At 48.8% G+C, this 13116-nt stretch overlaps 1 protein-coding gene across 2 annotated transcripts in view; it reads left to right on the top strand.

Moving 5' to 3' along the window:
* The window catches only part of LOC149334595 (uncharacterized), a 52552-nt gene that overhangs the window by 19268 nt on the left and 20168 nt on the right, over positions 1-13116 (top strand). Inside the window, exons 4-6 of one of the 2 annotated variants that reach the window (XM_089555239.1) lie at positions 8183-8230; positions 8619-8663; positions 11999-12277. In XM_089555239.1, coding sequence (XP_089411365.1) covers positions 8183-8230; positions 8619-8663; positions 11999-12277 — 372 coding nt within the window. The remainder of the gene's footprint in view (positions 1-8182; positions 8231-8618; positions 8664-11998; positions 12278-13116) is intronic. The other variant, XM_089555240.1, reaches the window with a different exon arrangement.

The following is a 13116-nucleotide window of genomic DNA, read 5'->3' as shown; positions in this document are numbered from 1 at the left end:
AATTCTCGAATATAGATGCGTATGTTGGGACCGGTTGACAAATATTTTAAAAGACAAGCTAGAACGAGTTCAGAAGCGGGCAGCAAGGTTCGTAACTGGGAATTATAATTTTAAGGTTAGAAGTTCTGAACTTCGGGAAGCTCTTGGTTGGAAGTTATTATCCCACCGAAGAAAAGTTTTTAGAATAAAGTTTTTGTACGACATTTACAATAATAAAACAGGAATTAATAAAAGCCTCTATTTAAGGCAACCTCACTACGTTTCGAGTAGAAGGGACAATACCATGAAAATTAGAGGGCATAACTGCCGCATTAATACATTTAAATATTCATTTTTTCCCAACACAATAAGTGACTGGAACCTGCTGCCTAATGAAGTGTTTGAGAGCGAGAATTTCCAGGACGCAATTGACTATGCAATAATCTGATTATGCTGTTGTCAGTGTTGGTTCTGCGTGTCGGGTGCAATCAGAATGCTTTTATCTTTTTGGAAGTTGTTAAAATTTTTCTGTAACTTGTCTTTTTGTTTTGTTCTCTTGGGCTGTATTGAATTTTACTGTTAATGTACTTACCCCCCCCCCCCCACAATAATGCCTCTCAGGGCGCTATAGGTACCTTGAATAAATAAATAAATAAATAAAGCGCAAAATTCAATCGTCGATTACGTCACTATTTCAAAGGCTAGTGCAAAAACACTTGGCATGCTTTACCTACAGCCTATATAGATTTGAATCCTTGAATATCGCGAAATTCTCAAAAAGGCGCCGCAGTTGCCCTTTAAGGGTGGATCCAACAAAAGGCAAGCGTAACAAGGGCTGCAGAAAACTAGGTGGGCGGATGACATTCAGAAGTTTGCGGGGATAGCGTGGCCACAACTGGCAAAGGATTAATTGGCGAGATATGGGAGAGACCTTTGCGCTGCAGTTGGCGGAAGTAGCCTGGTAAGCATGAGGATGTACAAACGTTTTCTGAGAAAACAGGAAAAAAATGTTCAAGAATTGAAATAAGGCATAAAAAATGCACAATTTTTGATGGCAGACTTTATAAGTTTTTCTTACTACTTTTTTGTCCATAATTTCTGCGAAGTTTTGTTACCGGAGCTTTTGTTTTACTATTGCTGCATAATAGTTTATATCATTACTTCTAAAGTGCCATATCTTGCCAATGCCGACACGATTTTGCAACCTGCACAAATGAATTAATAATAATTATATTGCCACCTAGCATTGCCAGGTGGCGCATAGCTGCTGACGACGAAGAAGTAGGGCTCGCGCCGTGTGGAGTCTGTCGCCGTGGCCTTGTCTGTCTTCGCACTTGTTATTAAAGCCCCCGTCGTCAACAAGTACGTTACAGTCTGGTGGAGTGTGCCGGGTACCCGTGAGCCCATGCAAGAGACCCCTCCAGGAAGCCGTCGCGCCAGCCCTGTACCACTTGACACCCCGGTACATCGCTTCTGTAGGAGGATCCAGGGACTGCCTTCGGAGGTCGGACTAGTCGAGAGCGGCGCCATGGAGACAGCCACTCCTCCTCCTCTGCAAACTGCCGCTGCTGCGCCATCCCACTACACCTTGCAGACTCCGCGGATTCCCAAGACGTTCCGTGGGGAACTTTTTGAGGATGTGGAGGACTGACTCCTTCACTTTGAGCGCGTAGCTGCGTTTAACCAATGGGACGACGCAGCCAAACTCCGTAACGTTTACTTCAGCCTCGAGGATGGCGCTCGCACCTGGTTTGAAAACCGAGAGGACATTTTAATCACGTGGCATGAGTTCCGTCGTCGCGTGCTGGAGGCCTACACAAGCGTGGATCGTCGTGAACGAGCTGAGCGTGCACTACAATCTCGCATCCAGCTGCCGAACGAAAGTGTCCAGATGTACGTCGAGGACATGACGCGCCTCTTCAGAAGAGCTGACCCGGCCATGCCGGAAGAAAAGAAACTCCGGCATTTGATGCGTGGCGTCAAAGAGCAGCTTTTCGCAGGCCTCGTGCGCAGCCCACCATCGACCGTTGCTGCATTATTTACAGAGGCCACAATGATGGAAAAGGTGCTGCAACAACGTTCTGCGACCTACGACCGGCCCGTGCATGCTGCTGCTGTCACCGCATCGTTTACTACCTCCGGGAACCACCCTGACGATCTGCGTGAACTGATTCGCACCATCGTGCGTGAAGAGGTCCTGAAATTTTGCAGCCCTTCGCAACCAGCGCTAGGTTCGATTTCTGCTCTTGTTCGCGAGGAGGTGCAACAGGCGTTCAGGGCTCCTGCTGTTGAAACACCTCCTCCACCTAGAGACTGCCACCGCCCCACCTATGCTGAAATTGCGAGGCGCCCGGCTGCGGTTTCGCCACCACCGTTTCCGGTAACGCCTCCTGAGCCGCGGTCCTCAGTTCCACCAGTGCAGTATTTCGACGATCGCCGAGCGCCCTTGCGGAAGGCCGATGTCTGGCGCACACCTGATAACCGGCCACTCTGCTTTCACTGCGGAGAACCAGGACATCTCTACCGTAACTGCTCTTATCGGCGCCTCGGACTGCAGGGTTTTCGAGCTGATTCGCCCAGACCCCGATTTGGCCATCGGCTCCCTGCCATTGAAGACTTCCTAGCGGAACAGCGAATTTCAGCCCGCACGCCGCATCAGCCGCGCTCATCGTCTCCGAGGCGCTCTTCCCCGAACCCCCACAGCCCCTCGCGAGCAGCACAGGGTCGCTCGCCCAGCCCTCGCCGGGAAAACTGAGACCAGCGACCTTCGGGGGCGAGGTCGCTGGGAGTCACTGCGCTGAAGACCTCCCGTCGCCGCCGCTACGTCCGACCGTGAACAGATGGCACCGTCATCCGACCTAGACAGCCCCGTTTCTTTGGACATACCTGTTCTTCTCGACGGTCACAGAGTCAGTGCATTAGTGGACACCGGGGCCGACTATTCAATTATGAGTGATAAATTGGCGACTCTTCTGAAAAAAGTGCTTACTCCATGTTCTGTGGTGCATCTTCGTACAGCCGGTGGTCATCTCGTTACCCCAAAGGGCATTTGCACGGCTCGCGTTCAGATTCACGGATCTACGTTCGTCATCAGTTGTGTAGTTCTGTGCAATTGCTCCCGTGATCTCATTATCGGCATTGACTTTCTGCGGGAGTATGGTGCTGTTATCGACCTCCGGCAACGAATCATCACCTTTTCGACCAGTCAAGCCACCCACCTCGCCGACTCTTGCCATCGCAGTGCCGCCCTTCGTGTTTCTGCTGACAGTGTCACGTTGCCGCCACGGAGCAGTGTTTTGGTTGAAGTCACCTGCAACGACTTGCGTGACGCAGAAGCAGTCGCCGAGGCTAACTGTTCACTCCTGCTTACTCAAGGCATCTGTGCCGCTCGCAGTCTACTGACGCTTCGTGGTGGCCGGTCTGCGGTCCTGGTCACTAATTTTTGTAATGAATACCGACACCTTTTTCAAGGAACCGCTATTGCTTCTGCCGAACCTGTTCTCGATACTCCTGTTTGTTTTGCGTCCGCGGCAGCCGGCACTGACGAGCCCTCCCTTGAAAACGTCGACATAAACTGCCACCTGCCTCGGGAACAACGACTGGCTTTGGAGCAGCTGCTGAAGGAATACAAGTCGTGCTTCGCTTCCTCCTCGAAGGTTCGTCAAACACCCATCACGCAGCACCGCATCATCACCTATGACGATGCTCGCCCTATACGACAGCAGCCTTACCGTGTTTCTGCTAAAGAACGGGCAGTTATTCAAACCCAGGTTCAGGAAATGCTTGATGATGGCGTTGTTCAACCTTCCCAAAGCCCGTGGTCTTCGCCTGTCGTCCTCGTTAGGAAGAAGGACGGCACTCTCCGGTTTTGTGTCGACTATCGCAAACTGAACAGTGTGACAAAAAAGGACGTCTACCCGTTGCCGCGCATTGACGATTCGCTGGATAGATTACGGCGCGCTAAGTACTTCTCATCTATTGACTTGAAGAGCGGCTATTGGCAAATTGAAGTCGATGAACGGGACCGCGAAAAAACCGCTTTTGTGACTCCAGATGGCCTCTATGAATTCAAAGTGCTTCCTTTCGGTTTGTGCTCCGCCCCGGCTACGTTTCAAAGGATGATGGACACCGTCCTCACATGCCTCAAGTGGCAAAGCTGTCTTGTCTACTTGGACGACGTCGTCGTTTTTTCGGAAACGTTTGATCAACATCTCCAGCGCCTGCGGGCTGTCCTCGACGCTCTCCGCTCGGCTGACCTTACCCTGAAGCCCCAGAAGTGTCATTTCGGCTACGAAGAGCTCAAATGTCTGGGTCACGTTGTGAGCGCTGAGGGAGTGCGGCCGGACCCCGAAAAGACTGCAGCCGTCGCGCGGTTTCCCGTTCCAACCGACAAGAAAGCTGTCCAGCGCTTCCTGGGTCTCTGTGCGTACTATCGGCGCTTTATTGCGGACTTTTCCACGATTGCCGAGCCGTTGACGCGTCTCACCAGGAATACCACCTCCTTTGTCTGGACCTCTGAGCAACAGACCGCTTTCTCTACGCTCCGCCAGCGCCTTCAAACACCTCCCGTTCTTGCGCACTTCGACGAAGATGCCGATACCGAGGTCCACACCGACGCCAGTAACATCGGTCTTGGCGCTGTACTTGTTCAATACCAAGAGGGCCTTGAGAGGGTTATCGCCTATGCTAGCCGTACTCTCTCCCGCGCCGAGAGCAATTACTCCACGTCTGAAAAAGAATGTCTTGCGGTCGTGTGGGCCACCATGAAGTTTCGCCCTTATCTATACGGCCGCCCATTCAAAGTCGTAACCGATCACCACTGCCTATGCTGGCTGGCAAATTTGCGAGACCCATCTGGACGCCTGGCACGCTGGAGCTTACGGCTCCAGGAATTTGACATCACTATTGTGTACAAGTCCGGCCGCAGACACGAAGACGCCGACACACTGTCGCGTGCACCAGTTGATGCTGGCGACGCAGCGCCCGATGACGATAGCGGCTTCCTTGGTACGCTCACCGCCTCCGACCTACTGACCCGGCAGAGGGCGGACTCGGAACTTCGCCCTCTCATTGACGCCCTTGAAGGTAGCGATACGGCTATACCTCGCCACTTCTCTCGACGTCTTGGCTCCTTCTGTTTGCGGCAAGGCCTCTTGTACAAGAAGAACTCGAGGGGCAACGATAGACCTTACCTTCTGGTCATTCCAGCTGATCTCCGAGCTGACGTTCTTTTCGCCTGCCACGATGAGCCCACATCTGACCACTTGGGCTTTTCACGTACGCTCGCCAGAGTGCGGAACATGTACTACTGGCCTGGACTTCCTGCTGATGTCAAACGCTACGTTAAAAGCTGCCGAGAATGCCAGCGCCGGAAAACGCCACCACTTAAGCCGGCGGGTTTTCTCAAGCCCGTTACAGCCCCTCGCGCTCCGTTCGACCAGATCGGCATGGACCTCCTCGGCCCTTTCCCTTTGTCGCAGGCCGGCAATAAGTGGATCATAGTTGCTACCGACTATTTGACTCGCTACGCCGAGACCAAGGCGATCCCTCGTGGCACAGCTTCCGAAGTCGCGGAGTTTTTCATGCACAACATCGTCTTGCGACACGGCGCCCCATCGCACGTCATTACAGACAGAGGGACGGCGTTTACAGCGCAGCTAATCGACCACATCTTTCGGCTGAGCTGCACAACGCACCGGAAGACCACGGCCTACCATCCGCAGAGCAATGGCTTGACCGAACGATTGAACAGGACCCTTTCGGACATGTTGTCCATGTACGTAGATGTCCAGCACAAAACTTGGGATGAGGTCCTGCCGTATGTCACCTTCGCCTATAACAACGCCCTGCAGGAAACTACGCGCTTTACACCGTTCCGCCTTGTGTACGGACGTGAAGTTCAGAGCATGCTTGATGCCATGCTCCCGTGCCCAGAGGATGACCAACTCGACCCAGACGCTCAACAATTTGCCCAACGTGCTCAAGAAGCCCGTCAGCTGGCTCGCGTGCACATCGGGCAACAGCAGAGCACCGATGCGCGCCGTTACAACCTTCGCCACCGACAGGTTGACTACAAACCCGGTGACCAAGTTTGGGTATGGACTCCTGTCCGTCGCCAAGGCTTGTGCGAGAAACTGCTCTGCCGCTATTTTGGCCCTTACAGAGTGATCCGGCGTGTGAGTGACGTAAACTATGAAGTGGTTCCGGACGGTGTTGCGCAACCCCGACGCCGACAGCCCAGCTCTGACATTGTGCACGTTGTACGGCTTAAACCGTACTATACTCGGTGACGGAGACGTGTTGATGTCTTGGAACGCTTCAGCTGCGGAACTTTGCTCGTGTTTTGTTCATTTTTTGTTACGTCGACAGCGCTCTTTTTTTTCCATAAGGGGGGAAAAATGCCACCTAGCATTGCCAGGTGGCGCATAGCTGCTGACGACGAAGAAGTAGGGCTCGCACCGTGTGGAGTCTGTCGCCGTGGCCTTGTCTGTCTTCGCACTTGTTATTAAAGCCCCCGTCGTCAACAAGTACATTACAATATCAACATTGGGAAATCCTGAAAATAAAGGTGAATTGAAAAATCAATTGAGATTTATCTGATCTACACGATATCTATCTTCGTATACGATACATTAGTACGAAAACATACGACCGGTACAAATTTCTATTCTAATTAAGACTTCAAAGATGAGGTTGCAATCAACGTGAGAGATTTCTAGAGCTGAATATCATGTGATGCTTTTGACGCATGCAGATAATGAGATTTCCTGCGACAGTCAATATTTATCGTAAGGTTACGTGACATTTCAATTAATTACGCGGAATTTGCGATGCCTCCGCAGAATTCTTCTGGACTACTGTTGATGTGATTGCTCTCTTCCATGCTAGTTACTGTGTGTTTCGGAATAGCGTGCTCAAAGTTGTTACGAGCTATAAATGTTTTTCAAATGGCGCTGCAACTATGAAGGTTAGCATCATTTCTCGCTGGCATTCGCGCTGGTGTCGCACACCTTCTCGGTCGTGGGGATGGCATGCGAGCCGCCTCGGCACGTCTGTCGTACGGAGCACCGCACAGATGACGAGGACTTCGCAGATGTGTTGAAGTTTCGTTTCGTGTCACCGTCGTCCTCCTGCCAGTAGCCGCCCTGATCGCCGACAGGACGGGACGACGGCGCGTTCTTGCCTACCGTCGCCGCCGCCACCGCGGCCTCTTTACAGGGAGGCCGCGGGAAGAGTGGCCAGTACGGAAGGAGCAAGAAAGATAACGGACCACGTGGCCGTTCACCACTCCTTCTCTCTCTCTTATATCGCGCCGACAAGAACGAGAACACTTGCCTCCAATCAGCACCCGATGAAATCGAATAAGACCCTCACGGCGCCTTGACAAACCGTCGCTAAAGGAGTGTGGACTCGCGGCGGTGGCCACGGTTGACCTTCAGCCGCAGCGAGGTCAAAGAGATGGAGCGCCGTTGCCATAGCAACCGTTTCAGCGTTTCGGCTTCACTACATAAAAAAGCTTTGTCGAGGCTGGGAATCGAACCAGGGCCTCCGGCATTTGAAGCGGAGACGCTACCACTCCGCCACGAAGGCTCAGGGTACCAGCATGAATAAAGGCGCACCTAGTGAATGCATGGGTTTCATAAACAATAAAATAGCTGAGGTTTAGCTGTGGTTAACCCCAGCAAGTTGCGTAAGCAGCGTCGAGAGCGCGCGAGTAGTCGCGCGGCAGCGGCGGCGGCGCAGCGACGGTCCTGCCATCGTAAGGAGCGTCGAGAGCCGTTGCCGCTCTCCACCAGGTGGCAGGACCGTCGCTGCGCCGCCGCCGCTGCCGCGCGCCTACTCGCGCGCTCTCGACGCTGATTACACAACTTGCCCGGTTTAACCAGACCTAAACCTCAGCTAATTTTTTTCTGACAGCCATACAGACTACAGCGTGGCTTATTCGAGCTTGGTGCCAATTATTCGTTATCTACTGGAAGGTTTGTGAGGGATTTCGATTCATTTCGAATAACTTTCAACGTGCATATTTTTCATTCGTCCAGCAAAATGAATATAAGGATATCAGAGCCGCTATTCAAATATTTCAAATATACTAACGGCTCTACTAAAACTAGGAAACCAAACTGAAGTTAATATAATAGATCCCTAAAGCGATATCTGGTTATTGCATCAATGTAATACTGATTGCTTTTTCTTTTTGAAGGAGCTTGATGGACATCGAGGGACAGAGAGACGCAATGCTCCGTACTACGTGAGATGGTCATCCTTATTTTTCGTCAGAGATACTTACCCAGCAATTGTCGTGAATTAAAGACAGAATATTAGCTGGTAAAGTTATTGCTCATGCCTGTTAAGAAAAATCTGGTAAACCATAGACTGAACTAGTATAAGACGTCACCTCCTAACAACAAAAACTGAATCGCAATAAGTGTGAGAGGCACGTTTGGGTTATATGCCAGTACTCGAAATCAGAGCTCCAAATGTATTCATTAAATAATTAATAGGTTCCGTAACCTTTTACAGTTGGTTGGAATGTTTCGGTAAGTTTCTTTTACAATGGAAACAAAAACCTGTAATCAAACTCACAGTCTGGATTCTTAAATTGATAGCTTTGTTTCGGATTTCATTGAACATTGCAGATTCACTGAAGAGGACGACAAAGTTTTCAGAACACTTCAACAGTTGTAAGTACAGACAGTTATTGGAGGTGTTCTTTTTTTTTTCCAGCTTGGCTGCAAGTGTATTCATATTGTCGATATGATTTTCTTCAGATGAGTTTATCTGAGAAACACAAAAAATTGTAATTGTCTTTCTGGAGGGGGCTAAGGACCGAACAGGAAGTCCCCTGAATAACTGCTATGCACTCTAACAGCAGGAACTGGCAGGCATTCATTGCAAAATCAGTTTTAACTGAAGAAACAGAGAAGAAAACCGCCACTGAGCGACTGTAAAGGCTCTCATGAACTAGGAATGACCAATACCAACAGACACCAGAAGTAAAATTTGAAAAGCACAAACTATTACCGTTACTACAGACAAAAATACAAATATATTCGCTTACAAAGTACAAAAGGATATTCAGAGCAATTATTTTAAAAATATTAAATATATTAAACCTTCGACGTCTTCGAACTCAAGGCATCTTACGCATTACACAGAAAGAAATTTTTTAGCTAATCTTGAAAAGCACGCAGCAAACAGCACTTCCCTATGATATGAGGTCAGGGTAAGGGTTCGATGCGCAATGAACTTTCTGATTTTGGTAAGAGCCCTCAGAAATTCATCTTACAATTGTTTTTTATAAACTTTCCTGTCATAAGCCACCATTGTGCGTCTAGTTTTGTATATTTTCAAACAAGTAAGTTGAATCAGCTTTAAAATTTAATAATTCAGGCTGTGGCAATCGTCGCTTAAACAATGCTGTAATGTCCGAAATTCGATTCTCCCCTAAAAAAGTGATCCTGAGTCACGTCTTGATAAATTTTCGATCAAGCAGCGGCCACTGTTTGATAGTAATGAGCAGAGACGTAACACGTTAATTTATTTCAGAATACTCTCAATCCCGAGCGGGAATATTACACGTTACACAATTATAAACTTACATTGGGAGCCATATTTCAAACCAAAACCAAAGGCAATGAAAAAGAGGCGCTGACCTGTGGTGGTGCACACACAAGCGAACAAAGGTTTAGCCACGGCTGAGCGCTCCTAAAATCAGATGACGTCTGAGACCAGCTTTAATTGGTGCTGTCTTTTAAGGTTCCAATGTTTTAAATATTTTAATGTATACCTCCCTTACGGTTCAGCTCGTTCGAAACTGGTTAAAAGAAACATTGTAAGATCAACCTTGATAAGTTCTCTCACAAAATCCGGTGAGCACTTTTTGACAGACAGTTTTTCCCGTCAAGTTATTAGGCTAACACATTCGGGATACCCGCAGCCCCTCCTCACATCGGTAGCGGAAAAACTCCTGAAAAGCTTGAAGTGCGAACGTAGTAACTCGGACGAAACACAGCAGCGGGAAAAAAGGGTTGCTGTCATTCCTTATCTTCACTAATTGTTGCACAATCTCAAGAAAATCTGTAAAAGAGCTGGGGTAGAAGTTGTTTTTTCAGCCCCGTCGCGCCTCTCGAGCCTCTGTAACAAAGTCAATAAGACAAAAAAGAGAAGAGGCTGTGCTGTTCGGCACCGGAATCCCTTTGTTGAGTGTGAAGAGGGTGTTGTGTACAGGATTGCGTTGACCTGTGGCAAGGCCTACATAGGCCAAACGGGAAGATGCCTCAACGAAAGGTTAATGGAGCACAGCAACGATTTATCAGGTTCCTCACAACGAAATCTACCCGCCCACTGTCAGGGATGTGATAGCGAAAAGAAATGTGTTCCCCGTTTCAAAAGAACATCTGTACTAAAAAAGCATAAAAACCAGTTGACGCGCGAAATTGTTGAAGCTGCCTACATCAGGAAGTCTAGGAAAGGTTGTGTTAGCACTCCTTCAATCTCCCTGTCGGAAAAAGAAGTCGCTTTTCTTTCTGGTTTTATTTGATTTCACCCGGTTTTAGAGGCATCTTTTACATGGTTTCTGACGTTTTAGCCGTGTTAGTTGTTGGCGTTCATGCAATAGTTAACTTTTTTAGCAGTTGTTTTTTCGCGATTTCACCTAACAACCTCCGCTTCCTCGGCTTTGTTATCCCATCGTGTTTTAGCAATGTCTTTCCTGTGTTTTTAGCCTTTTTGCTTGTGTTTTCTTCAGACCTTCATGCACCCTCAGCCCTGTTGTTCCATGCTTTTTACATGTCTTTCACCGGTTTTTAGTCTTTTCCTTGTTAGCACTCATGCTCTTTGTATCCTTGATAACCGGGAAAAAGTGATAATATACTCGTTCGCGCTCTGATTGTGTTGTGCTTAGATAGATCCCCCAGGTGGGCGTTTCTGTGGTGTGTGTATTTAAGAGCGGGGTCTTGGTCTTTCTTGAAATAAAGTTGATAGTTCAGCGCTCTGTACTGTCCCCCTTTCTGTCTGTTTTTTCCTAACCGTGTTCGCGCTGCTGAAATCGTATAAATTATTCAGTGGGCTAGTGTCGTAAGCTGTCTCTAGGAAATACACTCAGGTGCTTATTGAAGACAATATTATATCGCTTGAAATGTAATTTTATTAGCACGCCTGAATAAAAAATGCCCACAAGAAGTCATTAAAACGGCAAAAGATAATCCCTCAGGGCTCTCGTAATACGCGTACTGGGCAGTCATGGTGCGTGGATTTTGCCACTATACTTGGCCATCTCAATTCAAATGCTGCGCTGAGAAATATCGGCTTTGTGCTCATATAATATCGACTTCTGAAATCAATTCTAATCTTATGTGACGCTTTCCTTCCGCGTTGGATCTCTGAACCAACGCCACGTCGTGCGTTCGGTATTCCTCACTGCCTAAAGCCCCATGATAGCGGGAGCACGGCGTCCAAATTCAGCGGAAGCGGTTTCGGAATATTGTTCTGGTCCTTTGTTCTGGTTGTTCTGGTCCTTTGTCTGTAAGCGCTCTTTGTTCCCAAGATCTCCAGAAATATCCTGAATTCCTCTACGTCCCCACTTACCGCTAACTCGTTAATGGGTTTCTGTTTCACTAATTCTTTCTGTTTCACTAATGGCGCGTGCTCATGGGAGCGCGCCGACGATGAAGACGAAGTGTGCGTGTGTCGGTGGACGAAGACGAAGTGTGTGTGTGTGGTTCGGACGGCCATCTTGTGAGTTAGTTCGCTGAAACTGTGGTCTGTGCCGGTCCTGTCCTCGTTACAATATTGTATCGCCTCTATAGCTAAACAGCAAGCGTTCGTGTTAAAGCATGCTGCTTCTCGTGCTAAACATACACTTCCGTGAGCAACCTGGACTTGCCCTTAATTATGAATAGTTACGCAACAACAAAAACTTTCCTTAGCGGCACTGGGAGGTTGCAGGATTGTTAAGCAGTGAAATGCTGTGGATGCCTAGCGTTGGCAGAATTTGGAATGATTTCTTTTATTTCAGGCCAAGTGCACTGCAACGCGAACAGGAAAAGAGGAACGTTATTCACGAAGGCACTCTGCGCGACATTGACGAGAACATGTCCCGTATGGTTGAGGACCACGATGCCAAAATGGAGCAGATGGAAAGGACTGAAAAGACGCTCGCCAGTGCCCACAAAGAGATGCTAGAGCAAATTGAAGAAGAAGAGAGGAAACGAAAGGAAAAACGTGAGAAGGAACGCCGTGAACATGAGCGGAGGATGCGAGAAATTGAAGAGCAGCAGTCTCCGTTCTGGCAAGGGTAAGAATTTGTTGTGCTTTTATTAGTGCGAGAGCATGATGGGCAAACCCCGAGCAAGATCTTGCGATGTTTTTGGCTTTGTTGGTGGGTTTGTGCCGAGTGGAATGAATGAAAAAAAGGCAATCAAACAAATATCCTAAACTGGGTTTCGAACCTCGAGAGCGCAATGCTATCGTCCCAATTTTTTTTGTTCTTTATTGCACGGAAGTGCATGGCGCAACACGCCTCGTGTTAAATGCAACACTCTTTCCCCCTGTGCATTCAACTAATACTACCAACAAACCAATACTAGGGCTATGTGGCGGTAGTGACAAAGAGATGTCGGCTGCATGCGTTGGCGTCGACAACACTGCGGCACAAACACGTCACAAGAGCAGTACGCGTTCACGTTGACAGCATTTCTGCAGAAACACGGCACTGGAACATAGGGGGCCAGCACACATTGCGTAAATTGGCGATGACGATGAAAACGTTTAGGACGCGCATAACTGGCTCTCTGGGTCACTGGACACCTCAGTCGCGCTTTCTGGTACGTGGCAGTGGTGTGCGCCTGATAAAAACTGTGCTTTCGCACCCTATTTCCTGCTCAGCAATGCTAAACCATTAGCCATTTTTAATATTTTACCCCCCTTATTCCCAGCGACGAGAACGTGAGTTAATCAGTATTTTGCATGAGGCCGGATAGTTAGCTACGAACACTTATTCGAGTAGTATCCTCGCCCTTTCACAGAGGCCAAGATCCTCGGTCCGTGGCCACAACAGCCGACTGCCATCAAGGCTTACAAGGCACTGTTTTGTTTTTTCTTCCCTCTGTAATCCCCTCATTCCCTTCCCCTGTA

This window comes from Amblyomma mixtum, chromosome 8, assembly GCF_055824585.1.
Source record: "Amblyomma mixtum isolate Tamu chromosome 8, ASM5582458v1, whole genome shotgun sequence".
Classification (NCBI taxonomy): Eukaryota; Metazoa; Arthropoda; class Arachnida; order Ixodida; family Ixodidae; genus Amblyomma; species Amblyomma mixtum.
Note: the sequence above shows the minus strand (reverse complement) of the source record. Positions and strands in the feature narration are given on the sequence as shown.